This window comes from Hippoglossus stenolepis, chromosome 15 (assembly GCF_022539355.2).
Source record: "Hippoglossus stenolepis isolate QCI-W04-F060 chromosome 15, HSTE1.2, whole genome shotgun sequence".
In the NCBI taxonomy this organism is placed as follows: Eukaryota; Metazoa; Chordata; class Actinopteri; order Pleuronectiformes; family Pleuronectidae; genus Hippoglossus; species Hippoglossus stenolepis.
In genome coordinates, this window is record NC_061497.1 from 906,787 (window position 1) to 933,493 (window position 26,707).

General features: G+C 40.7%; 1 protein-coding gene across 7 annotated transcripts; it reads left to right on the forward strand.

Moving 5' to 3' along the window:
- The first annotated feature begins 6,882 nt into the window (after nt 1-6,882).
- Nucleotides 6,883-26,463, forward strand: LOC118122135 (HMG box transcription factor BBX). 7 transcript variants are annotated; one of them, XM_035178634.2, is made up of 16 exons: nt 6,883-7,009; nt 9,803-9,880; nt 12,036-12,207; nt 12,363-12,620; nt 13,825-14,029; nt 14,115-14,182; nt 14,325-14,399; nt 15,162-15,242; nt 17,877-17,942; nt 18,537-19,392; nt 19,515-19,647; nt 20,830-20,981; nt 21,198-21,281; nt 21,810-22,004; nt 24,227-24,419; nt 25,972-26,463. In XM_035178634.2, exons 3-16 carry the CDS (start codon nt 12,049-12,051, stop codon nt 26,048-26,050), a joined length of 2,604 nt encoding a protein of 867 aa, XP_035034525.1. In that variant the 5' UTR covers nt 6,883-7,009; nt 9,803-9,880; nt 12,036-12,048; the 3' UTR covers nt 26,051-26,463. The 7 variants fall into 7 exon arrangements, with proteins under 7 accessions (XP_035034525.1, XP_035034527.1, XP_035034529.1 ...); XM_035178636.1 differs by lacking the exon at nt 6,883-7,009 and adding an exon at nt 8,375-8,517; XM_035178638.2 differs by lacking the exon at nt 6,883-7,009 and adding an exon at nt 8,375-8,517 and having other exon boundaries at nt 12,366-12,620.
- The last annotated feature ends 244 nt before the right edge of the window (nt 26,464-26,707 follow it).

Here is a 26,707-nt window from a genome sequence, read left to right on the forward strand (position 1 = left end):
TGAATGTATGTATCAAATGGTAAATCGACTGTATTTATATAGCACTCTTCTAGTCTTAATAACCACTCAAAACGCTTTACAGTACAGCTGACATTCGTCTATTCACACACACATTTATGTGTAGGAATCAAACCCCCAAACCTCCGATTAGTGGACAATGTCCTCTTCCTCCTTAGCCACAGCAGCCCAATGCACTGTGTATTGTATCTGGATATTATCATTGTTTCTTTTTTTCTATTTTCTTCAGTTTATTGTTCTGATAGAGCTTTTTAGTGTGAGTTCAATCAGTACAAATGTCAGCCAACCATTTCTACTCATCACACGGAGGCTCCACCTCTATCTTTGAGTGTGCTTTCCTAGCATCCACTGACCGTATTTAGCTGAAGACCATTTAAACCACCATTGCAGTTAATGCCAAATCGCCACTTGACCCATCCACCACCAGGGTCAAGTCATGAAGAACAATTTATACTGTGTGTTAATCATATTCAGTAGTATAAAAACATCTCCCTCAGATTGATACTGTATACTATCTCTCCTTGATCAACAGGCTCAACACCAAAATAATGCTACATGTCACTAACTTTGTGTTCTTTATATCGAGCTGAATTACAGAGCATTTCTTTTTGAAAAGTTTAGTCTGACGATTGCCATGGCATACATCTGAAATAGCCTAAATGCAGTGCATGAAAACACACCACCAGTTCTGCAAAATATTCAAAGTTATGAAAGCCAAAGACATGAACAGTAATGAAGCAAACTCAATTTTATGAATAACAAAATCAATGCAAAAAGTAGAATCTTGTTGAATATGGACACACAGAGACTTCGCTGCAGATGAATCAGGTGGGATGAAGGCAACATTTTCCAACTTCACTGCCAATATGAAAAGCTCTGAACATAGTGTCCATCACACAAACAATAAAAAGTTACAGTTTACTGTAGTAATTGTTTGAGGACTCATTAATGTCAAGTAATAATTCTGAGGTTGGCTGCAGAGTACATCAAAGAAGTAATCGTTTCTAAAATTGTAGTATTATTCACAGTATGGAAAGCGGTCTGTGTCTGCATGTATGTGGAACGCAAATCTCGAGAACCATTCTTATTCTTTATAACCATTAATTTTTGACGCTTTTAGACACGTGGTATGTTCAATGTTAATAAACTTTGAATAAACAGGTGACCAGCGCTCTGTACCAGTGGCAGTTATAGGACTCATCAAAAAGCAACATCAAACACAACAACATCCCCTTCCTGACAACGGGCGTGTTCAGAACAGCAGGAACAACTGATTCTCCAGTGTGGTGTTCTACATACTGAATTGAGCTTCAGTGAACCTTGAGTAAACAGGTGTGTAGCGCCTTCCCCAGATAGGTGTGGAGGACACTATTTGGCTCTGAAAACTTGAGAAAAATAAAAGCAATAACTGAGAAGGAGGAGTAGATGAAATTTTTTTTTTCCTTTTTATAAACTAAAATGTACCACAAAAAAAATCCCTGGGAATTGCAACAAAACTAAATCCTACTAGAGAAAGCAACCTCTGCAGCCTCACCTCGAGCTGCAGCCTCACCTCGAGCTGCAGCCTCACCTCGAGCTGCAGCCTCACCTCGAGCTGTAGCCTCACCTCGAGCTGCAGCCTCACCTCGAGCTGCAGCCTCACCTCACAGGCTGCAGCCTCACCTCAGGCTGCAGCCCACCGGCTGCAGCCTCACCTCAAGCTGCAGCCTCACCTCAGGCTGCAGCCTCACCTCAAGCTGCAGCCTCACCTCAAGCTGCAGCCTCACCTCAGGCTGCAGCCTCACCTCGAGCTGCAGCCTCACCTCAAGCTGCAGCCTCACCTCAAGCTGCAGCCTCACCTCTCTCTCCCCCTCTTCACTACTGACTGGCATTTTTGCTTTATGGCCTCACCTGCCTGGAACCTACCACCTGCGCCGGTAAGTATAAGGTGAGCTAAACAGAAAGACCACTAGAAACCACACTCAACACAAGACCCTGAAGTTTGGACTCTGGGTAACTGCTGACCTATCAATTCAACCTATCTGCACAAATACAGCAGATCAATGCAATAGATTGACTCAAATGTGATCTATTGCAGAACACGTCACCCATTGTCTGTCCCCTTGGGTCTGCCCAGCCCCTCCTCTCTCACAGACCTGATCATGCACACCTGTTTGAGCTGCTGATGTGACCCCACATCACTGGAAAACAAGATCCAAACACTGTCACACACATAACAGAATAAACAGTGTACACATACTGGCTGTAAAAGAATACAGCACACACAACTCAAAAAAGAGTATCTACATAATCTAATCCAAATTCAAATAATAAGCAAATGACCAAATGTTTAATGTAGGGAGACGGCCTAGAGAAAAGGGGGGCATCCTATTCACTAGGTGAACAGCTTGTTGTGCTGCAGTGGTGGTGTGGATACAGGGTTTTGCGGACTGAGTCCTGCAGCCGGCTTAACTCTGCAGGTCACTTTCACAGTTACAGAAAGAAAGCAGCAACAGCTATTCCCATGCACACCCTATCATTAATAACATCTTTACACTCTTATTGTTTTCATCATAACTAGTCAGAGCTGAAACCTGATGGTGCACAAGTGTTCCTGGTCTCTCTCTCCTCTCTCTCACCCTCTCCTCCCCCCTATCTCTCTCTCTTCTCCCTCCCCTTTTCCACCCACCTCTCCCTCATTTCTCCCTGCTCACCCCAACCGGTCGAGGCAGATGGACGCCCACATTGAGTCTGGTTCTCTCAGAGGTTTCTTCCTGTTAATGAGGGAGTGTTTTCTCTCCACAGTCTCCAAAGTGCTGCTCTTTATGGGAACTGTTGGGTGTCTCTATACATTTTAAGTTCTCGACCTTCTATGTAAAGTGCCTTGAGATAATGTATATTATGATTTGGTGCTGTACAAATAAAATGAATTGAATTGAATTCCCACAGGCCAAGCCAACAGCCCATACCAAACAGACAGGTTTAGAACAGCGCCTTTTTCTTTCCTCATTGATAACATCAAAGTTTTGTTGTCAGTTTTATTTTCTTCTTTTAGTCTAATCTCAGTAGCGCAATGTATTCTTTAATCTTTTAATGTGTTATTTTAATGTTTTTTTTTAACTCATGCAATTTATTAAACTGTAAACTCTTAATTGGCCACTTTGATCTTCTTTGTCTCAGAATTGTTTTCACTCATGTGGCAGAACAAAGAATTAGAGGCAGAGGAGGGTTTAACAGATTAGTTGTAACGCAAAGTAAAGAATCTGAACTTGCTGTATTTGAGCATATAACTGGATTTCAAACAGTAGAGCAGATTGAAAGTGCACTGACAACAGGTAGGCTGGAGAGCAGGTCAAAAGGGGCATGAGCATATAAAGTATCCTTATTGGCAGATGAGGACTAAGCTGGACATGGCATGAAACTAACTTGAGTTGTATCTTGAACCAGAGGAAAACTGGATTAAAGTGGCGATAGCATTTCCTCTCTATGTGATCTGGCAGTCTGGATGAATGGGGTGGAGTTTGAACACTGCAGCAGGTTGTGGAGTAGATGAACTGATGAACCACAGTTGTGCAGATGAATTGGCCTCAACAGAGACCAGAACAACACACACACACACACACACACACACACACACACACACACACACACACACACACACACACACAAAACACAAATACAGGGAATACAGTGTCTAACTGGCCTGACCGTCAAGAAGCTAGGCCAGAGTGCCAAGGCTTCTTCTGCTTTTCGTCAAACCTTAGAAATTGAAGAAACAGATTTCTCTGTTTTAAGGTGAGGATTCATCTTGAACCACAGACATGTCAGAGAGCTGTGGGATGTGCAGCATATGTTGGAGACCTAACACCTTAGTGCTCTCTACAGTGACTGCAGACCAAAGAACCTGGCATGTCATCTGGACATTCAACACATCATCAGGTCATTCTAGGCAGTGATTTTGTTGCTGTAACGTAGCGTGTATTGTGAACACAGAGCATACAGTGGAGTCCTCTCTTCCCAATACAAATTACTTCTTATCTTCAATCACTTGCTAGCCCTGACACAGAGGTGCTGAGGCTGTGTATCTGATGAACGTATCATCAGTCAGCTGCATTTTATACACTATCAGATTGTTGATTCCGATACAACAGTGTTTATGATGGGATTCACTTTTGTGGAGCTTGAGGTATAGAGCTTGTTTTAACTTTGTGACTAACAGGGTAAAAAAACATTAACGTAGAAACCTCACAGAGAGTCACATGTGAGGGATCCTTCTCCCAGATGGACAGAAGTGCAAAAGATGCAGCGATTAGAAGAAACATATTTTAACATAATGGAAAGGTGTGTCAATATTTCAAGTATTTATACAGAAGAAAATGTCTGATAGAGATGAAGGGAGCAACAATGACAATTGAAATGGAGGAGTTATTGTCAGTAATGGTAGAATATACTGTATGTGAGCAGGCATATTGTATATCAAGCCGTCTTGTTGTAATCATAGTCCAGGATCAGCTGCCACCACGATCACAATCTACCATCCACCATCGCAATCCAGGATGTGGCCGCAGCAGCCATCCTGGATCTGCAAACGATAAAGCACAAGGGGAAGAAGTCAAGTCTGTAACATGTATTAATGAGACATTAATGTGATAAAGAGGGAGAATTTGAGGGGAAGAAAAGAGAAGCTCCGTGTGTCATGTGTCCCCAGACATTCTCGACCTAAAAGAGTTGGTTAAAGACTGATCAAGAAAACAACCAGCAGACCTGACCATAATGAAAATGTTTATTAGTTATATAATTTCTCATAAATCCCTCCACCTCACATTCACAGTGCAGGACTTTTACTTGTGGAGTATTTCTACTCTAAGATAAGGATCTGCATATTTCCTGCAACATATTTGGCCTGTTTCGTGGCCTCAGCCAACTTTTGATACTGTTCCACAAACTTACAATACATAGACAACAACATGAGCATTTACTTCAAACCACACCTTTTAACATAATGTAATGGATTTTGGAGGAAAGTTATCCCCAAATAATAATTGTAATTATTTTTGCTGGATAACATTTTTGTATTTTTAAAGCTAAATCAAGAACAACTTTAAATTTAAGTTGTTGTTTTTTTAATACACTTTTTTCTTTTGGAGACTTTTTGAAGAATAATTGCTACAAATCTAAACAAAGTAGAACAACATAACAGGAAATGGGAGAAAATCTGCTCTGCGGAAGAGTTGGACTATATGGGACTTTGAATGTGCTGTACATGTTTATTTCAGTTTCTAGATAAACTGGTATTGTAAATCGAATGACTTTGAATTATTGAACAGATCCTGTCAAATTTCACTTTGTTTTTTTGTGTTTCTGTTTATTTATTACTTAATTGAAACAATAGTGGATAAATCCATGACTTTTAAAAGATGTGAGCCTGTATACTCAAATAGCTGCCAGTACTCGTAAACCCCATTTCCTCTTTTCCATAAACCCAGTAATGCAACTTCATGTTTCTCTGTAATTTGACTATTGACAGTTCCTCTCTCACCTTAAATGTTGGCTGCCTCGTTCTCTTGTGTATTGATTGCCATCTGTTGGAACATTTGTGCAATGCTATTAGTAAGACTGATATCACACTCTCACACACAAACACACACATAGCCACAGATGCATATGATAGGTCATTTTGGACTTACCTTGACCACTACTAACCCCAAACTCCTAACCCCAGTCCCTAACGCTACCCCCAGCACACCAGACCCCAGCCATAACATAAACCTAATCTTAATCTAAATCTAACCAAAGGCAGAAACTCCAACTGTTCCCATTCAGAAACATGAAAAGGAAATTCCGGAAAGGCACAGGCTGGAGAGGGTTATGTTCCACCACAAGGTTATACTGACATAGACCAAATCCTAACATATTATTGCATTATTATTGTTAATATTGTTATCCTGTATTTATTACTACTTCATTTAGTGTCAATGGTGTTTCGCTATATTCACTGACAAGGTCTGAGGTCAAATTCATTCACAGTTATTAGACATGAAGCTAACAAGACAACAGGCCAGTTTATCTTATATCAGAAGACATATTAAATTATAGGATGCTACTGATCCTATTGAATAGCCCCAGGTCCTCAGGTGAGGCTCCTCTGGTCGTTCCCAAACCCCAACTCAGGACTACAAGTGACTGGGTTTTTGCAGACAGGGCCTCTCAGCCCTGGAACTTCCTGTCAGAGGATCTGAGGCTGCAGAATCTCTGATATCTTTTAATACACCTCTTAAAGCTGATCACTATGAAAACGCTTTTGATTCATTCCAAATATTTGTTTCACCTTTGATATGTTTTAATTATATTCTTCTTTATACTGTTTCATTCTCTGTGGCCTGATCTGATTTAATTCTATCATGCTTAATTGATGTATTTTTCCATTCAGAACAATGTTACTCTATATTAAGCCAAGGTGAATGTTAATGTATGATATAATTCCAGCCATACAGTTTTCATTATATTCAGCTGATTAACTAATATTGTAAATCAATGGGCTCAGAATGTCACAGACTACACGTATCCAGCTTTCAAGGACAGTAACCATTCAAGTCCCTTTACTTGTATCCTGTAAAGGAAGTGTAGGGCCTGTACTATAAGATTGGACATTCTTTGGGAGATTAAAATACACCAGGGCCAGTCTGCCTCCACTGCCTGTGACTAAACACACAAACTAAGTTCATACTTCTGTTATTTTGTATTATTTAGGCCTAACTTCACCACACGTGTCCTGGACATTATATGTGAGGACGGTACACTAATCTGAAAACACTAGAACATAACGTCGCTCCTCATTGGTGTAACCGAACTGTCCATCAGAAGGAGCATCCAGTCACACGTGGCTTTACATGGCGGGGTGGGCATGCTCGGTGTGTACAGTGTGCTGCACAAGTGTTGGTAAATTCACGGCTGGATGTTTGCGAGGAGACTTCGGCACAAAGCTGCCCGGTGACTGTGCGGCCGCCCTCAGGTAAGACCCGCTCAACCTCCGCTGCACGTCTGGAACAAGTGTGAGCAGTCATCACGCGCACAAACACCCAGGAAGCTCCGAACAGAGGCCACTCAGCGGAGGGAGATTGGAGGCAGCTGCAGCCGCTGCTTATCGGGGCTGTCTGGGGCTTTCGGTGACCTTTGTCAGTCGGACCGAGCAGAGACATGAAGTCCAGTGAGGGATGGTGTCCGCGAGCCCAGGCCAGTGTGGGTCCGAGCACTTTGCAGACCGGGGGAGGGGAGGGGAGGGATATAGCCGAGGGCAGAAATTTTCTCCCACCTCGAGGAAAACGAAAGTGATTTGTGTGACTTTCTGTGACTGAACAAGTGTGTGTTTGTGCCAGCAGCAGCGCGTCGCGGTGTTCCCTCTGCGGGCCGAGGTCGCTCAATGTGCCACCTTCGCTGACACTAACATTCATCATCTCGTGAAGTGCTGCGTTTCTGCACCGCCGTCAAGCCGCGCTCAGCAGCGCGGACCGTTTCCGGTCCACGTTGTGACGTTAAAAGCGTTCACTTGTACTGGAGATGGGTGGCGACTGTTTCATATTGTGTATTCATTTTATTATAGTGTTATACCTTGGTTGGCACACGATCCGTACCTTATTCTTTTATTCCAGAAGATTACATTGGTATACTTTATTTTACTCTTTTTAATTTCTTTTACATGTGCCTTGTTAAAGCACTACAAATTGTTTTAATGTTGAAAGGTGCCATAAAATTAAACTTGACTTAAGAATTACTACACTAGGTTCACTTAAAAAATAGCCTTTGTTTATTTGTTTGACATGTAATCATACAATCTATGTGTGTAACAAAAACAACATGTTGTAAAATACCTTAAGTTGAGGGCTGCGGAGAGAATGTACTGAGAAGAAATGGAATGTATTGACACAAGTTATGTTGTACCTTGTGATACATTTATAATAATAATAGTAATAATAACAACCTTATGTGAAGAGCACACAAAATACAGCGCTGCACAACAAGAAATCAAATGGTTAAAATACAGAAGAAAGTACCTTAATAATAATGATAATAATAATAATAAAAGACTAAAATAGCCTGGCACCCCAAATAACTTCAGGAATACGCCTTAAGAAAAAAAGTTTTTAAGCTTAGACACGTACCAGACAACATTATTTGCTCAGGCTATTCATTCCAGAGCCTTGGGGGCCTGATGACTGGAAGTTTTCAGTCCAGATAATAACCAATAACCATCACATCGGAGCCAAACTACAGTGGGTCATAGCTGAGGAGAGATATCTACTGTCTGGAGCTGCATCCACTTTCTGTCAACAACCTGGAGCCTCGTTGCTTTGAGTACAAACGCTTTTATTGTGGTGACGAATGTCCGTGCTTCCGGCGTATCGGTCGGACTTGACGCGGCTGTGTCTCCGGTGCCGAACTGTTATGATGTGTCAATAAGTTAAAAGGTGGACGGCACCAATGATGAGAGGCCTCCTCCGGCACCTGAGCGGGATTCCTGAGGTACGTTGAGCCACCGAGGCGCCGCTCATCACAGACAACTTGTGCTTTGATTCAAAAGCCTCCAGCTCTCACTCAGTCACTCAGAAATATTATTATCGCCGCTGTGGACATGATGTCCGCCTGCTGCCGTCGCCTCGCAGTCTCCCGTCTCTCACCGACATTTGACGGAGGAGCAGTGTTTCACAGCAGCCGGTCCTCGGTGTCGCCGCTCCGCTCCCGCAGCTCCTCTCTCCTGTTTGAAAACACCGTGTAAAATAAATGTTTCTCAGTGAGGCGGTGTGACCCCCTCCTCCTCCTCCTGCTGCTCCTCCTGCTCCTGCTCTCCGCATCAAATACTCTTTAAAACCTGCGACGTTCGTCCGGCAGCTGCCGCGGCGGCACCGACCATCACCGTCCTGTCGGCAGCTGTTCTACGAGCTCTCAGTGTGTTCGACCATCGCAGGTTAAAACCGTGACACGTCCAGTTAGCAGGCTGCGGAGCTAGCAAGCTAACTAGCTACTTTTATTCCTAGTAACGCTGCGAGGAAATGGAGCGAGTGCTCAGCAAAACACTGGCCACGGATGCATGTGCCTGGGCAGAAAATCCCCAGTTTAATTAATCAGTGTGGATGTATTGTCCTCGGAGTGGGAGACATTGTCAGCGGAGAGTTTGACAGCAGTGAATTATCCCCCCACCACTGTACTGTACTTGGGGTTTCTCCTCCAACCCGAAGCAAGATGGACTCTCATTCGGCTTGTCTGTCTTGTCAGGGCTCGCATCGACGTTGTGCACGGAGATGAAAATGTCTGCTTAGGGGTAAGAACACGTTCGGGGGACAGACTGGTGTTTTATGGTTTGTTGTTGACAAATGTTTTTCTGTTAATGTGCGGGAGGAAGTCGCTACAGCGGCTCAAGACTTTACTCCCGACACAGTCCGACCAGGCATCAGCAGTTTTACCTGACAACACCACGCAGCCTCTGCGGATCTGAGACCCTCCTGTGCCTGCCCGGCCCGCCACTGTGGTGTTGTTTGAAATGCATCCAGTGGTCGCAGGTCTCTGGCCTGCGTGCTGTGGCCACAAGGGCGGATCGACTGCACGATTTGAATGATCAGTGATCACATCCGACAAAATGTCCCACCATGCTGTGCAGCCGGGCAGCTCCTGGGCTATGCCACCCACCAATGCTCTGCTAAAGTTGCTCAGCACACATGTATTTCTGCAGCCGGGCTCAAGCTGTGGCAGAATAGTTGCAGATATGTGACCATGTAACGCATGACTGAGAACCGTGTCTTGTGTTTTATAGGTCATCGTCATTGCATGACAAAGGCAGTGGCAGATCCATCTTCATCACTCATACAGCATTTCCATAGTTTCATCTCCAGTAAGTATCCCTGGTTTACACATGACTTCCATACATACATACACTGACAACTGGATGGTGTCCAGAGGAACAAACAGCCATTCAGTCACTCATTCACTGACTGGTACATTTCATGTGTCATGTTTGATAGACATCCAGGACAAATGCAAACCTGTTGAGGGACAGAAAAACAACAAAGCTAAATAAACAAATATCTAAGTTCATCTTTATCAATGTTCAGCTGTTCTCTGATCTGTATGAGTGTAGAACATGACAGTGCCCTGCAGATGATACTAAGACAACGTGGCTGTGATAAATGCTTCATACAGTCCTCTTCTGGTTTTGTTAGTGAAACGCAAACGTAGAGAGGACACCAACATGAACATTTTAACAGTGTTGTGCTGAATGAAATATAATCAGTGCAACAGTCAATTACAAGGCACTTGATAGTATAAAGGGCAAAGACACACTTCCCAATACATAAAATCAATGTACTTTGGTGCCTCCATAATATTTATGAGGTCTCCAGGTTCCCTTATTCTTTATTCAACAACTTTCTCTGAAATATTTGACCTTTTATAAATCACTTTTCATGATTAGTGAATTGACGGCTTGCAGCAGTTCCTCCGGTCTGCGGCTGGCTGACCACTGCTGTTGTGACTTTGTTGCTGTTATCTTTTTGCAATGAAAACTTGCCAGGGGCAGCTCTAAGAAAGCACAGAGTCCGCCAATGACCGTGTGCAGCTCCTGTAGTGACCAGTAACACAGAAGAGGTTCATGCTCATTGGTCAACAGCAATTACATAATTTTGTGCTGGTAGACCCCCTCCTCCCTCGAGAATATTTTTAAAAAGTGCAATCTAGTATGGTTTTATAAATGCCAATAAATAATTACATAATCTACAGTATGTTTGTTTTAGTTGTGGGAGCACTTACTTTCAGAAAAGCAAGTCTGAGTTCCCCTGATCCTTCATCGTGTACATATTATAATTTTGGTTTTGATTGGACTTTTATAAATTACATTGATCTATCAAAAAAGATATCACACCTCATCACCATCACAGAACCAAGCTTAGATTTAATCACTTGCTTCCTCAGTGGTTTGTGATATTAGAGGGTGGTATTTCTTATGTGTTTTGGAGATTCACCCAAACTGCAGGAGCACTTACTGGCTCAGAGTGACCACACGTTCTTCTACCAATATTCCAGAGGGAGTTTCCAACAAAGTGCCAGACACATCCACATGATGATATAGTTTAAGCGTCAGAAATGAATGTGACTACCTGTGCTTCACATTGAGAAAGCACAAGTGTGTAGTAAAACACTTTTACCATCTTTTTTCAAAGGTCCCACAACAGGAGGTCTGTGTAAAGCCAGCTGAGGCAGAACATTAGCATATTAAATAAAAGCAAATGAAATGATGGCCAGTGGGGGATAATAATTTTGCTTTTTCTCTTGCTCCCCTGCTGAATATTAAACTAAAGCAAATCAACATAGAAGCTGTAATTCATAGTTTTAAAGAGATCTTCAACTTTCAGTCAAGCCCATTAAAAAAAATCCTTAGTTTGTTTCAGCGACATAGGGATGAGTTCCCCGTTTGATTTTCATAATCCCTTTATTCCGTCTGGAAGCCAGTAAAGACTTAAACAAATTCAACCCATTTTGCAAAATATTGTAGATGATTGTGGCAGGACTGATAAGGACATTGAGTATTCTCATTTAGAATTTGTTACAGATCTGTGTCTCAGCATGTTAATGTTCATGTTTTTGTGAAGAAGGCCTTAAGAAGAGTTCAGTTGGTTTAGAATTGGTTTCTGTAAATTACTGCTTTCACATCATAGTAGCTTTTTTTGTTCATTTTATTATATTTTAAATGTTTTCCATATATTAGAGGGTTCCTACAGTAAATTTGATTTTAAGATAATGTCACATTAAATGTTAAACTTTATTTCTATTTAAATTGATGTTATATACTCTATATTGTTGCTGGTATAACAGTGACACTAATAGGTTCTTATTGAATTGTGCATATATATGTAGGTGATTACTTGATTAGTTCCTGCACATTACCATTATTTTGGTAGCAAGTATCTCTTATTTTCTGCGTCCATAAGACAACATATATCTTTTTGTAGAGACATGATCTTATGGTGTGTCAAATCCATTGTTCTTTTTAGGTGCGGTAGTACCATGAAAGGTGGAGGAAGGGGTAAGGAGCCACCTGTTATCGGGGAGGTCACTGGCAAGCGCCCCAAACGCAAATGCCTTCAGTGGCACCCACTTCTCTCCAAAAAGACTCTAGATTTCTCTGAGGAGGAGGAAGAAGATGATGAAGAGGAGCTGGAGAAGGTGAATAGATAGATGTACTTTATTGATCCCAATTTGAAAATGATTGCAAGTACGCTAAATGGCTTGACAGGTCCATGAACGGAATAACAAATCTGTCATTTGATCACAACCAACTGAACGGCATTGCATCTAAAGATTTATGGATTTCTTATCAGCAGCCAGTGTTGTGTGGCCAGGACCAGGGGTCGCAAATGGAGTGTGGAAGCACAACAGAGGATGTGGAGGAGGACTCAAATGAACAACGAGCACGGCGGCCAATGAACGCATTCCTTCTCTTCTGCAAACGCCACCGGTCTCTGGTGCGACAGCAACACCCTCGCCTGGACAACCGCGGGGCCACCAAGATCCTGGCTGATTGGTGGGCTGTGCTGGAGCCCAAAGAGAAGCAGAAATACACTGACATGGCCAAGGAGGTGAGGCTGCTCTCTGACTCTAACTCCGTTACTAACATTAATTGTAACTTTACCTTCTGGTATCTCCAAAGTAACAAGAGTCAGTTTTTTGTGAACATTATTTTTTTAGGAACCGGTGCATCGTAGTAAAAGTTATGCTCCTAATAAAAAAACGTAATATAAAAACTACTAGTTACTAAAGTTACTGCCATGGAACAGGACTTCTCTCACTAGTGTCAGTTAAGATACAGTATAAATATCAAACTTGTGCAAATTAAGTCTTGCATCATAGCAGACATTCTAGCTTTAATGATAACCCTCCTATTCATGTTTCCTTTATGCTCCTTGTGTAATTATGATAAAGAAAAATGTTTGGTCTGTTCAGGTTTGCATGGTTTATATAGAAGATTGGAAGTTGATCTGAAGTGATGAACTATATTGTGCCAAAAATGTATTTAATGGGATGAACATTTTTGCATCAATAAGGTGAACACTGCTTATCCCACAATGCAATGCATCACAGTTTATAGATGAAAAATATACAGTCATGCACACATGTCAGTGATTATGATGAAAACAAACATGATTCAGTATCTGAGCTCCTTGTGTAATAGAAACAGTTGAGTGTCTGTTAAATTGAGAATTATGACACTGACAGTTGGTTATTGGTTAAATTTTTTCAGGCCACTATCAAATCTGATCAAACTACACCTTCACAGATCTGATGATGTCGATCAATTGAAATTTATAGTTCAAGTTAACACTGGGTCAACAGTACAATGAAAGGAAGAGAAGAAACAGGTCAGCTGAGCAGTGCAATATTTACATTAAAATAAAAAGTAAGGTAGAAAGAGCTTAATATAAAAAAAGTCAAATACAATACTAAGAAAAAGTATACATTCAGGGGTGAAGTGTAACATTCAAGGATGCAAAAGTAGTGACAACTCAAATTGGATGGAATTTGTATGTATAAGTTATTGCACATTTTCCAGAGGTGAGTTGAGAGAAAAAATACTGCAAACAGGCAGGTAAACAGATGAGGGTCGTTGGACATGAATTGACTACGAGATTGGGCATGAATTGACTTTTGAACTTTTTATTAACGTTACTTCATGTTTTTTTTGCTAAACTATGATTGTTCTTGTTAAGTCATTAGTATTGAATAGGAAAACAGAGAAATGCACGTATTGTTTTTAAACTAAATCCATTCTGGATGTTCTTTCAGTACAAGGAGGCTTTCATGAAGGCAAACCCGGGCTACAAGTGGTGTCCCACCACCAGCAAGCCAGTTAAGAGTCCCTCCTGTCCACCAGTCAGCAATCCTCGCAAAAAGGTTTGGTCCTTCTCTTCCAACTCATCCAAGGACTCCACCACTGCCAAAAAAGTGCCCAAAACTGACAGCATGCCACAGTTAAACTTTGCCATGGCAGGTGTGTATAGTTACAGTTTATGAGTTCAATGTAACGTTACAAAATGTAGGATTGTTTTTTTTGACTAGTGTCATTTCACCGTCAGATCCTACTAAGATGGGAGGCCTTAGCATGCTGCTATTAGCTGGGGAACATGCCCTCACGAACAGGGAGGTAAGTCACTGCAGCAAGCCACCCAGGGGTGCATCCATCTAATGCACCAATGTGTGTTAGTTTTATCTGTATCACAGAAAACATTTGTGTCTTTAAAATGTCAGTTTTTTGTACTTAATCCCAGTGTTCTTTACCTCTTTAGACCCCTTCCAGCACCAAACCTAGTTTACCCGACACAGCCAGTGAAGAGAACTGCTTTCCAGGGGAACAGGAAGAGGTTTGTTCTGAGGTTATATTTCTCTTCCTCCTATACTCTGAACATGTTACACCCATGGCTACACCACATACTTGATGTTCATGTTGTCTTGCTAAAGTGGGTCACTAATGGGGTCTGACTAAACTCTAATATGTGCAAAGTTAAAAATGTCTTTAGGAACTCTTGTATGTATATCGACAATAGGAAACAACATAATGTATTCAATAAGTATATTTACTCAAGCATGGCTTGTACATGTTTCCATATCACGTTTATATATCGACTGATATTTCTGAAGCCAAGATCATTATTACTCCACTTAAGTTTATTTGCTTTATTCACTGTTAGTATGCACATTCAGACTACACATTTGTGCACCAATTTGATAAGTGAATTATTATATTATGATTATTTCCATATTATAAGAATATATTATTTTGAAAAGGGCCATCCTGCAAAAGTACTTTTTCTATTGGTGTTTTGGGTGATTTCAAAACATAGGTTTGACACATCACAATTTGCACAAAAGTGTACATTTTTTTCAATATTCACAAATCACAATTTGTGTCATAGGGCTTCACAGGGGCTACATCCTCTGCAAGAGTAAGGGAAAAACTACCCCAGAATCATTTTTAACACATATTGTGTCAATCCATAATCCACCATCTCATCACATCATTGATGATTTGAACTGTGACTGGCTGAACCCACTTAGCACAGAAGTGGTATTCAAAGCTTACAGCAGCACTGACTTGTTTCTTCTTGCCTTGTTTTGATTCACAGATGTTGTCTGGAACAATACCGAAAAGAGGGCTTGATGTTACTGAAAGCAGGGTTAAGACTGCCATTTCCCCACCGGCAGAGGTACGACCTTCAGTTCGTGAAAGATGTCTCATTTAACTGTTTGCATCTGTGTTCCTATATCGATGAATGCCATGTCTTGAAGTCATTGCCAAGTTGAAAGCAGGATTCAGTTTTTCCTAATTGGCATAGGTAAATGCCCCGCCAATGCCCATAAAAGAGCATGGAACTGCAGTGCTGTGTGCATGCCATACAGTCTATGGTGCACACACAAAAATCTCAGAAACTGAAAAGAACATTTAAGAAGCCAAGAATGATTGAATGAAAATCTAAAGATGGCGCTGTACCAGACTCAAACTGTAAAAAAAATTGTAATATTTTGTAGTGTCAGCAGTGAACATAAAATACCACAAAATGGAATGCAGTTACACGTTCAGTGAAAGCTGTATCGCTAGAAATCAGCATTATTAAAGTAAAAAAACCTTTGATCTGAGATTTGAGAAAAAATATAGTTGAACACAGAAGAGAGAAGCGGGGAGAAAAGAAAGGTGAACAGAGTAAACTGAGCTGGAGCAGCTCGTCATTGGAAACACAGCACTGCAGGTGAGCCCTCAGCTGAGAGTCTGTGGACACTCAACCTGAGCCTGACAGGATCCATCAGGACCGAACATGTTGGGCCAGTTTCAGACTAAATGTTTTCAATCATATTTGGGTTCAGGTCCTGCTCGATGCGCAGGGAGCTCTGCCTCCACAGACCTGGGTGCAGTGCACACCGTGTGGTATAAGATATAAGCTCAGTTTTCAGAGTTAACAGGCCACACTTGGATAGAACATTTGAACTAAAAGCTGTGGCAGTAAAACTATGGAACATGTCACACATTTAATATGTGAACAGCAGTCGGTAAAACCTAAAGACGTGTGAATATTTCTGTGACTAAATATTCATGTTTAAAAAGTGTTATCTTTTTCAGTATATACCAAATATTATGTGTGTTCCCCTCCTCAAAACAATTATAATACGATGCAATATTATGGTAATTTCAATCTTATTATAATACACTAGTAAAAAACTCAATAACTGAATTAGTTTACAGAAGCATTTCAGTTGTCAAGTGTGCATAAGAGTGCTCTTCAGTGTGCGTAGATTCTGTTCTTGCATAAGAACAAATCCCAGATAAGAAAACATTTGTGAATGTCAGAATCTTTGTAAAAAAGGTTTAGAATGGTTGGTGAATGAGGCCCAATGTTCCATGGAATGCACAGTGACCACTGAGTAGTATTAGTCCATTTTACAGATTAAACAAAGCTTTGATGCAAATCATTTGAATCAAGGATTTTAGTTTTCAAGTTATTCAAGTTATTCGATTAATCGTTGCAGCCCTACATAATTGTGTTAAAACTGACCAGAATGGCAACATGCTGTGCACCTAAAGTACCCAGATGGATCACTTACAATCGTGTTGTCTAAAATGGCCGCCACTTCTCACCCTCAATGGTCGCCATCTTCGCTGTGGACCTGAGGGTTAAGGACCAAATGTATTTTTAAACTTAAATAACAGCAGAGGAAGGAGGACATGTCATTGGTTCTAATGGTGATGTAATTTCCATGTCACATTGCATAGAAGGCACTCACAAAATACAATCAAATATAATTGTTTAGGTCAGGTGCAGTAAAACAGGCAGCGATTGTCATTTTCAGTGAGCGCACCATGTTTGATATTAACACAGTGTACTACATGTGAATGTAGTACACATGTGAATCTGTGAGTAGAGACAATGTCCAACCCCATGAAACCACAGCGTGATGTCAACTAGCCAGTCAGTATCAACTAAAAAACTGAAACTGGGATTTAGGATATTGGACATGGTATGTTATAATAGGTGGGCTCTCTCCAGCTCTCTTTGGACTTAACTCAGGTTTTCCAGTTTGATCTTGCTTTTAATTTGGGTGAGATCACCTGGATAACATATGCCACTTGGCTAACCTGCTCCAGTGCAGATTAACTTCAGGGAAACAGATCCAAACCTGCCTGACACAGAGTTACAAGTAATACAGAGCAGTAGGTATTTTTACACATCAGTCAAATGCTTTTACTGTCCCACAATTTCCATGTGCCCACTTTGTTTTTAAAACGGAGCATTTAACAAAAAGGTTTATGTATGCGGACAGAATTCTGGACAGTGTCACAGCTTGTATTACTTTTCACTCTTACTCCATCACTGCAGCTCAAAATAACATAAAATTACTTAATGAAAAACAAAATACAATTAATTAGCTACCTTGGCTATAGATGCTGCATTCTGCATACACAGGCATTAAGTACTTCTCCTCTCTGCTTTGTCAGCAGTTACAGTCTGACAATACTTTTGTTCATCAGAAAAAGGATTTCTCACTCTGTATCCCCTGCATTTCATTTCTGATTATTTCTGATAATTGTTGTAGCTGTCAAATGAGCTCACTCATAGCTGGATTGGTAAACACTGAGTAGTAAACAGTTCCAGTTGGTACCCAGCCTCACAACACCCGTTATCTAGTGTCACTGATATTAGATTCAGTGAAGCCAGAGAACCTAAAGAGGGAAACTTTAAAGATTAATGTGTTTCATGGTACAGGCCCTACATGTAGTATTTTCTACTATAAAAATGAAAAAGGTGACATTTCTAGTAGTAAGTCAATATGTTACTGTATGTTCACAGTCATCTCTGTCTGCGGCACCTGAAGGAAAACCATGCAAACAGTCAGCTCTATTCCAGCTTGCTGAGGTAAGACATTGGACAGTTTGCACACAGACACAGTGCATGTTAAAGCTTCAGTTTTATTCTGGGACTCCACAAGAAGCTTCCCACTATTCACTGTTCAAAATTGTTTTATCTCAAACTTTTCACATTGTGACAATTGTAATGTGATCTCTACTAGAATTGATACATGATATCATGTTCAAATTACACATTATTTATCTCAGTCCGTTCACTGCTGCAGTGCCTCTATTCACTGAATACAGAGAAAGTGTTATAAATGTCAGAATGAAGTGTGTAGTGCAGTTAATTGCTCATTGGCATAAATCTGATCCTATGTCACATGATGGTTATTAATGCCATCAGCAGATTCACATGAGTATATATACATATCTGCTTAGAAAAGATCAGTCAATCAGAATTTTCACCAACAGTAAAAAGCATTTTGGCCATTCTAAGATTAGATCAATTTTAGAAATGTTATACAGTGCAATTTGTAGAATTTTGTAATTAGTTTTACAAACAAACTATATATATTACAGGCAAAGATAGAGAGTTAGTATCAAAGAGTACAGTACATTTGACCAATTAACTCTGAGTGTGTGTTTTGTGTTTTGAAAGATGTGCTTAGCGTCGGAAGCTGGAAAGATGGACACAGTTGTGTCTCAGCCAGAGGACAGCTCCTCTGCTGCCTCTATCCAGCAAACTAGAGTCAAGCCAGAGATCAAGGAAGAGAAAGCAGACACGAATGACTGTCCTCCCTCCTCTCACACATCAGCCCTCTTACCTTCATCTTCTGTCACGTCTACCTCCACTGATGCCATTCCCCAACAACTTAGCAGCCAAAATGCATGTGTCAAAAAGAAGAGCAAGAAAAAAGAGGTAACCAAGTCACATGATAACAATGAGATCCCTTGCACAGCAAAGAAGATCTTCAAAAAGTCTAACCATGCAGAATCAGACGCGGATAGTGTTTTCAGTACGATTGAAGCCGTGGCCAAAGGGGCGTGGAAAGACACAGAGGAGAAGGCCAAGAAAAAGATTCAGAGTGGTCCTAGTGGTGCTAGCTCTGGTTTTCCCAAAAAGAAGAGCAAGCCCAAAGTCAAGACCTCTATTTCAGAAAAGGAGGAGGAGATGGATACAGACAGTGCGCAGTGTGCACAGTACAGTTCCTCTGAAGTGGAGATACAGGAAGAGATGACCAACATGAGTCCCAAGACAGAAGCAGAGGAAGCAAGTATTGGAAGCACAGACCTTCAGGACAGCATGACAGAGCTCCATCACTCCCCCTGCAACTTTTCACCTGCTAAGCTCAAAGACGAGGACAAGGGGATGGAGAGGCAGGGTGAAGTGACCTTTGAGTCCAACATGGAGCACCGCGGCTCAAGGAAATCAGAACGGAGCTGTAAAGGAGCCTTGTATAAAACCCTGGTTTCTGAGGGAATGCTTACTTCACTAAGAGCCAACATTGACCGAGGTACCCATTTTAATTCCAGGGCAAACCAATTAATAAATGAAGGAGGCATAATCCAGTCTGTGTATGGCATCTGGTTAATATTTCCTGTTTGTTTGACTTGTTTTATGTGTGTGCGCGAGTAGGTAAAAGAGGAGCTTTCCGTGGTTCTGATCCTGATGCAAACTGGTGCGATGACAGCTGGACTGTTCCCCAGGTGGTACCTAATAATTCCAAGAAGCTGAAAAAGTCCAAGCCCAAAGATGAATCTTCACAGGGGTGAGTCAGGTCTCCTCATAGAACTACTGTACGTTGAAGGATTCTGTGCAGCGATTGATGACAGACTGAGATATATATATATATATTAGAGTATTTGATAATTCTGGAGGGGTATTGCTGCCGCGCGAAAAAAGTGCGATACATAAGAATCAAGATATAACATTATGTTAACGTTAAAACTACACATTTTACATTAAAACCAAAAACCTTTCACATTAAAACTGAAAACTTTTCATGTTATAACTTTCATTGCCTCAATGTTTTATGTTTTAACGATATGCAGTCAGATATTTAATTATTGTTATGAGGATGGTTGTACATCCTCTTTCGGGCTTCATTATTCTGCACACAGCAGAGTATTATTTTCACAACCTCTTTGTCTGTGCGTATCTCAACAATGCATGTACGTATTTTCACCAAATTTGTGTGAAAATACAAGTGAATATTACTGGGCCGGTATTTGTGTGCCTCAGCCCGGTTCTCTGCTATGACCTCCTCCAACACAAAAAGCAGGAGCAGGCGGTTTCAACTCTTATTCTTTATCTACATTATCAGCCTTCTCTCATACAGGGGACGGTGATGGCTGAGAGGGGATGACAGAATTATTAGCAGGAGGATGATTGCCGACTGACAATATACGTTATAACGTTAAAAGTTTTACATGTGATTTCTGATTTGTTCTTTTCTTTTTCTAGTATGGCATAAGATACACTTCTATAGATATTAGATTTTTTTTGCCCCCATGTTTTTGTCCACTATGTATTAAATATATTATACAATATCTGAAATATCGACAGTGTATACAGTTTGCACATCAATTTAACTTTATCAGAACACCCAGGTTAAAAGTAATCTTTCTACATCTTTGTACGCATTCAGTTATACTCACACCCCCAATAAGCATCTGTTTTTCTGTGTAGTCACTGGCCCTCTGGTAGTTTGAGTCCCTGCAGACACATTTAGCTTTTTAAAGATGCATCACTGACTTTTTACTCATAGATCTGTTTCCTTTTATTGAGTTCCCTCAGCTCAGCTTATTAAAAAAATATTGGTAACCTGATGGCGAAGTTAAAATGTCTACGCAAAACTTTGACTTAATTATTAACATGATTTGATTGAACAGGTTTGGTTAGTCTATTGACTATATACTTAACGATATGAACTCTGATCTTCACTTGTCAGCCTAGGGAAACTGGAGGAGGAGTTTGAAAAGAAATTTAACAGCCTACCACAGTATAGCCCAATGACATTTGATAAGAAGGGCACTACTGTCGTAAAGAAGAAGAAGAGCGACAGCTCCACTGTCCAAGAGGAGGCCTTGAAAGTCGGAAAAGGTAAGAACAGAGTCAAAGATTTCTCCAGTGAATAAACACAATGGCTGTTCTTTAATATCTCATTTCATCCATGGCCCACTCTGCACCTGTTTTTAAAATCATATTTTCCACACCTTAGGTGAACAGGACCGATTCTTTCTGTTAAAAAACAACATCATTTGGACTTCATAACACAGCATTTCCATGCTCTTTTTTTCTTTGTTTTTGCTACATCAGGACCATCTCCATCTCAGAAAAAGACTTCATTCCACAAGATTGTTAGGAAGCAAAAACAGAAAAAGGAGAAACCAGTGGACAAAGGTGAACTAGAATGTCGATGTTTGTGCATTATATAGCAGGGATGTGAACATTTTAACAGATTCATGTGTCAGTTACCCATTACTAATGTGACCAAGACCAACAAAATGTTACAATTAAAGACATATTTTTAATGAGAAGAATGTCATTACTTCAAACTCAAATATCTAGTTTATTGTGTAAAACAGTCAAGATTAAGAGCAACTTGAAATAGAGTCTTTAACATATGGCCATTATTTTGTGGAACATGGCTGAGCTACCTAAAATTCACTGAGATTTAAACAAACATCTATATGTATTTCATGCATTAGACTTACATTGTTCAATTTGTACCGTTTCTACTATTAGCATATTTATATATACTTGGCTGCTGATGCCTATATGCTAACAATAACTTTCATCTGTTGTGATTGAAGACCTTAGTAACTCAAGTCCATGTTAAGAAGATTCTAAAATTGGGCCATTGATTTTCATGAGTACATTTGCAATGTTCAAATCATATATATTTGTATGACCTTTTCTCCACTGCAGTGCTACAGAGTGATTCCACCATGCCGGATTCAGCTTCAAAAGCCAAATCATGTGCCCCCGTTGCCACAATGTGCCCAGATTTGCAGGGTACCACTAGTATGGAGATGCTAGTTGGTAGCCAGAAGAGGAAAGCGAGGAAGACCAAGATCACACACTTGGTGCGCACAGCTGATGGCAGTGTGTCTCCAGCTGAGGGTGAGTGATGAACGATTCATTGATTGATCTATAGATCAGTTGGTGTGGAATTAGATCTTCTTTCTTTTACATTGCATTATTTTAAACCACCGAGAGACTTGGGTAAGAATTAATGGTACTGCTTTAAATTTACTCCGTTCCTACCTTTCCAACATAACTTTCTCAGTCACTCTCAGCTGAGATGTGGTGTCCCTCATGGCTCTGTCCTTGGTCCCCTTTTGTGATCTATGCTGCATCTTGGCCAGGTCATTCAAAGTCATGATATATTTGATCATTTTTAGGCAGACGACTCATTTACATATGCCATTAAAACCCAGAGATCTGACTCTGAGCGGTCTAACAATCTCGTAACCTGCCTATCTGATATTAAATCCTCGAAGTTCCACAATTTCCTTAAATTCAATGATTACAAGTCTGAGGTCATCCTGTTTAGTCTCACTAATTCCATCTTCTTCGTTACTGCTAATCTTTCTGATCGGACGAACAATACCAAGCTGACTGTATATCTTCTCGCTGTGATTATTGCAGTGCACTTTACTCAGGTGTCAGCCAGAGCTCCCTCCAGTGTCTCCAGCTGATACAAACTGTTGCTGCCCAGTTTATCACTGGGACAAGGCATGACCACGTCACCCCTGCGCTGGCCTCCTTACTCTAGCTCCCTGTTAAATTTCATATTGATTTCAAGATTTTATTGCTCACTATTAAGCCCCTTAATAGCCTTACACTCAAATACCTTTCAGAATTATTGACTAACATCTGCAAATGTAGCAGTGCTGGTTACTCCCAGGTCTCACCGTGTATTAACGGGTGACAAAGCTTTTGCTATTAAAGCCGATAAATTATGTAATTTGCTTCCCATTTTACTTAGACAGAATAATTCTCCACCTTCTTTTAAATCCATTTTTAAAACTTTTCTTTTTGTGAAAGCTTCCACAAATTATTGACATTGGCTCTTAATTACACTTACTAATCCTATTTATTTATACAATTGTATGTGTTTTATTTTTCTATTCCCTCTGCGCATGTTCCATTGTTTTATTCAAATTATTTTTGTCCAGTGCTATCACTTGCTTGTAAAGCACATTTTTAAGAAAAGTGCTATTTATATAAGAGCTATAAGTGCTACTTTTTCATTGTACATAATACAAAACTTATTTCTCAAATTGTATCATTACATGTTTTAATTTCTTTAAATTTACTATAGATTTTTTCATTTTTTTAGCTGAATTTTAGGAACATTTATGGAAAAAGCCATAAAAGCACAACTGATAGCTCACTAGTTGGAGACTACACTTTCAGAGAGGAAGTTCTTCTGATCCATCAAAAAGAGCCATATTATCAAAATATAAGCCACAGATTAGTTTAACATTAAGAATCTACGCGTTTTGTGTAGACAGTTTAAAATATGATTATAATAACAACATTTTAATAAACCAACCATAACCACACAGATTAAGGAAATCTGTCAATATGTGACATAGTATTCTTAATCATGATCATATCTTTCTTTTTGTATAGGGGCTAAGTATTCTGTAAGTCACTTTTAATTCCTAAAAAAAGTTGATATTAATTAAAACAAATAAAATAAAATAAACTAGTTTTATTTAACTACTTTTCTTAGGAGGGTTGACACTGATGTCTCCCCTAAAAAATACTATGATTCAGTGATCCCATCACAGCACAATTTTTTAAGCTGCATCACTGTATACAGAGCAAGGCAGGGGCCGCAGTGTGACAAGTTGTAACATTCACAAACTGAGTGTCTTGTTTTAAAATGACAAGCCGCAAAACTGGTGATGGGCAGTGCGACTCAGTGCTGGTGTCAGGCTGACATCGCTGTCAGCAGCCAGGCACGACAAACACTCCCTGATGTTAGGACTTCATTACTGGGCTCTGACCTTTTACTTTCTCATTTCTCAAAAAAAAAATTTAAGTAAGAAAGTTATGTATGGGAGTACAGTGTACAGCTCGGCTGCGTGGGCAGGAAGGTGAATGATAGATTTTCACATTTGTAGATAAGGTATAATGAAGAAAATACTTTAGTAATACAATAGAAAATTATAGATAAGAAAAAGCAGGAACCAATGATCCAAAGGCACTTGACCATATAATCCACTGAAAATAAAAATAACCCCACCCTCCTCGAGTCAATTGTATTGGTTACAAGTGCTGACAATTCTGACATTTTCTCCATTAAATACATTGTGTTTTTTTTGCTACAGAGGACAAAACTAGGGACCTGAACCAGGAACAGGATAAGAAGCCATTACACCAACAGAATTTATGCAATGAAAAAGGGTGCTACAGTAATCCCAGAGCAGAGGAGACGGAGAGGAGCACCGTACCACAAGAGCTACCTGCTTTCTTCAGCTTGGCAGCCCTCGCTGAGGTAGCAGCCATGGAAAACGTTCACAGGTGGAGACAAAGCACAAGTTATACACAATAATGATGTGTAAATAGTAACATATGCCACAGTGTGATTTTCATGAAATGTCCTTTATGTGCCTGATAACTGACTTATAATGAATGACTTATAGTTTGCAAAGGTTTTTTGAACTTTTACGACCTAATTTTGATTCTGCCTTGTATTAGACTGTCACGGCCAACTCAACTCTTCATCATATCTAGTCTCCAAGGAACAGACCAGTGTGTTGTATGTAGACAGTTTAATGTGAAGAAAAATCATACAAATCTTTTCACCCTCCCTCCGTATTAGTCCCTGTCTGTATTCCAAAAAGCTTAGTTTCCAGGCAGGCCCACCACAGCTTGATCAGACCTGGGTGCATGTCCCTAGCATCTTGGGGCCCAGTTGGGATCTTTCTTCCTGATCCAGAGCCATTGGCTGCATTGGTCTGCAGTCTGTGATGTTTCTGTTATGGTCTGGCGCTGGGCTTGTCCATGGATTTTTTTGGTGGATGTTGCAATAAAACCCCTGCAGCCAACCTCCACAGGGCAAACTATTGCTTTCCAGCCGCGTTGCTCTGCCTCAAATGCCATGCATACCGCAGCCTTTTCCTCTCATTCGCTTCATCAACTCCATCCTCCCAGGGTACTGTCAAGTCTACAAAGTAGTCAACACGCAGGATGTTGGACCAGAGTATCAGGTCTGCTCTTTTTTTTGATTGGTCAACTACGTGACAGAAATCTCTCGGACCTTACTTTAGCTATAAACACCACTGTAGCCATGGTAACTATTGTGTCAGTTCTGCTGTAGCCTACTAACTTGAGCCAAACTCGCCGGTAGGTGGACATGTTACAGGTTATATGTTACATGGCGACACATTAACCAGAAAACATCTGAAATGCAAACAAGGCATTTCAGGAGTTTTCAATGTACACTAGTCATGTGCATGTCAGTGCAAACAGGAAGCACATTGTCTGCTCTGGAGTTGGTTGCTCAGTTGCAACCAAGAAACAGCAATGGTGAAAAATGGTAATAAATTGGTAAAAGCAGGCATTTCTTTACCTGGACTGACCAGTTGGAACTGTTACTGCCAGTAAGTGTTAGCAACACTTTGTATTTAGTGCTGGTTGTTGAGTTGTGACTAATGAGACCCAATCGAGAAGCGAATGTGGGTGACTGTCATCATTTCCAAAAGTCTCTAGCCATTTTCAGACATGACCTGCGGTTAAACTCCGTAGCCAATTCTTCGGATTTTACCTGCAGTCTGCCTTACACGCATGCACAACACAGCGGGAGGTTCTCTGCACAGACGCGTTCACAACAGCATCAAATCGTCTGCATTATTCAGGCGCGAGGTGGTGCAGCCGGGTGCAGCAGACAGAGGTGTAGGATAATAAATATGCAAATGTCCATGCTGAAGCCCATGTTTTACAGTTGCCTTCATGTACCTTTCTCAACTTGACTCTGCACTCTAGCTCTGACAGAAAAGACAGCAGTAGATTAGAGCAAAGTGTCACTGTATATGCAAGTATTTAAAACACATTGTCCAATGTCCTGTTTCAGAGGCCAGAGAGGCTTGGCTGAGAGTCAGAAGAAAGAGCTTGCCCAGACTCCAGTCCTCATCTCCTGTGCTGATCAGTGAAACTCTGCTGCTGTTATGAGAAGCCACAACCTGGACATTGACAGTGGAGCTTTATTTCCTCAGTGGTAAGCCCACGCTGAAGGGAGACTTGAACAGGAAGCTTTGGAAGGACTCCTTCCTCCTTATGGTGAATTTGCTTGAGCTCGGGTTCACGTTGGGGGAAAGACACCTTCTCCTCCTCCTCCCTGCTCCTTGCTATCTCAGTGTTTCCCTGAAGCCTTCCTTTGGTTTGAGGCAGGATGCCTTTCTTCACCCCCCTTAGATGCTCTGTTAGGGCCTGTGGAAGAACCAAGCTATCTCTTAGTGCATGGGTTCCCCTATAGAGATGGTTCAGTTTGTTGTACACTGTTTTGTCAACTAGAGGCCATTTTTAAGGTCATATCTTGCCGTTTAATAAAGAGCATTTTAGGTAAGAAAAGACCCAATAATGCATTGGTTTTTATAGACAAACACAGCTTGCTGTCACCTTTTTACCTCACACACACGCCTACTGAAGAGCTCCCTGCACCTCTGGTAGAATACCTCCCTATTTGAATAGCTCTTATCCCTTCCATGTCCTCCAGCTTCAACCCAAAATGAATTTAACCAGGGTAAATAATCATGATGGATAGGCATCCATTAGCAACTACTTGCTTAGTGTTTCCCTTTGGTACACTG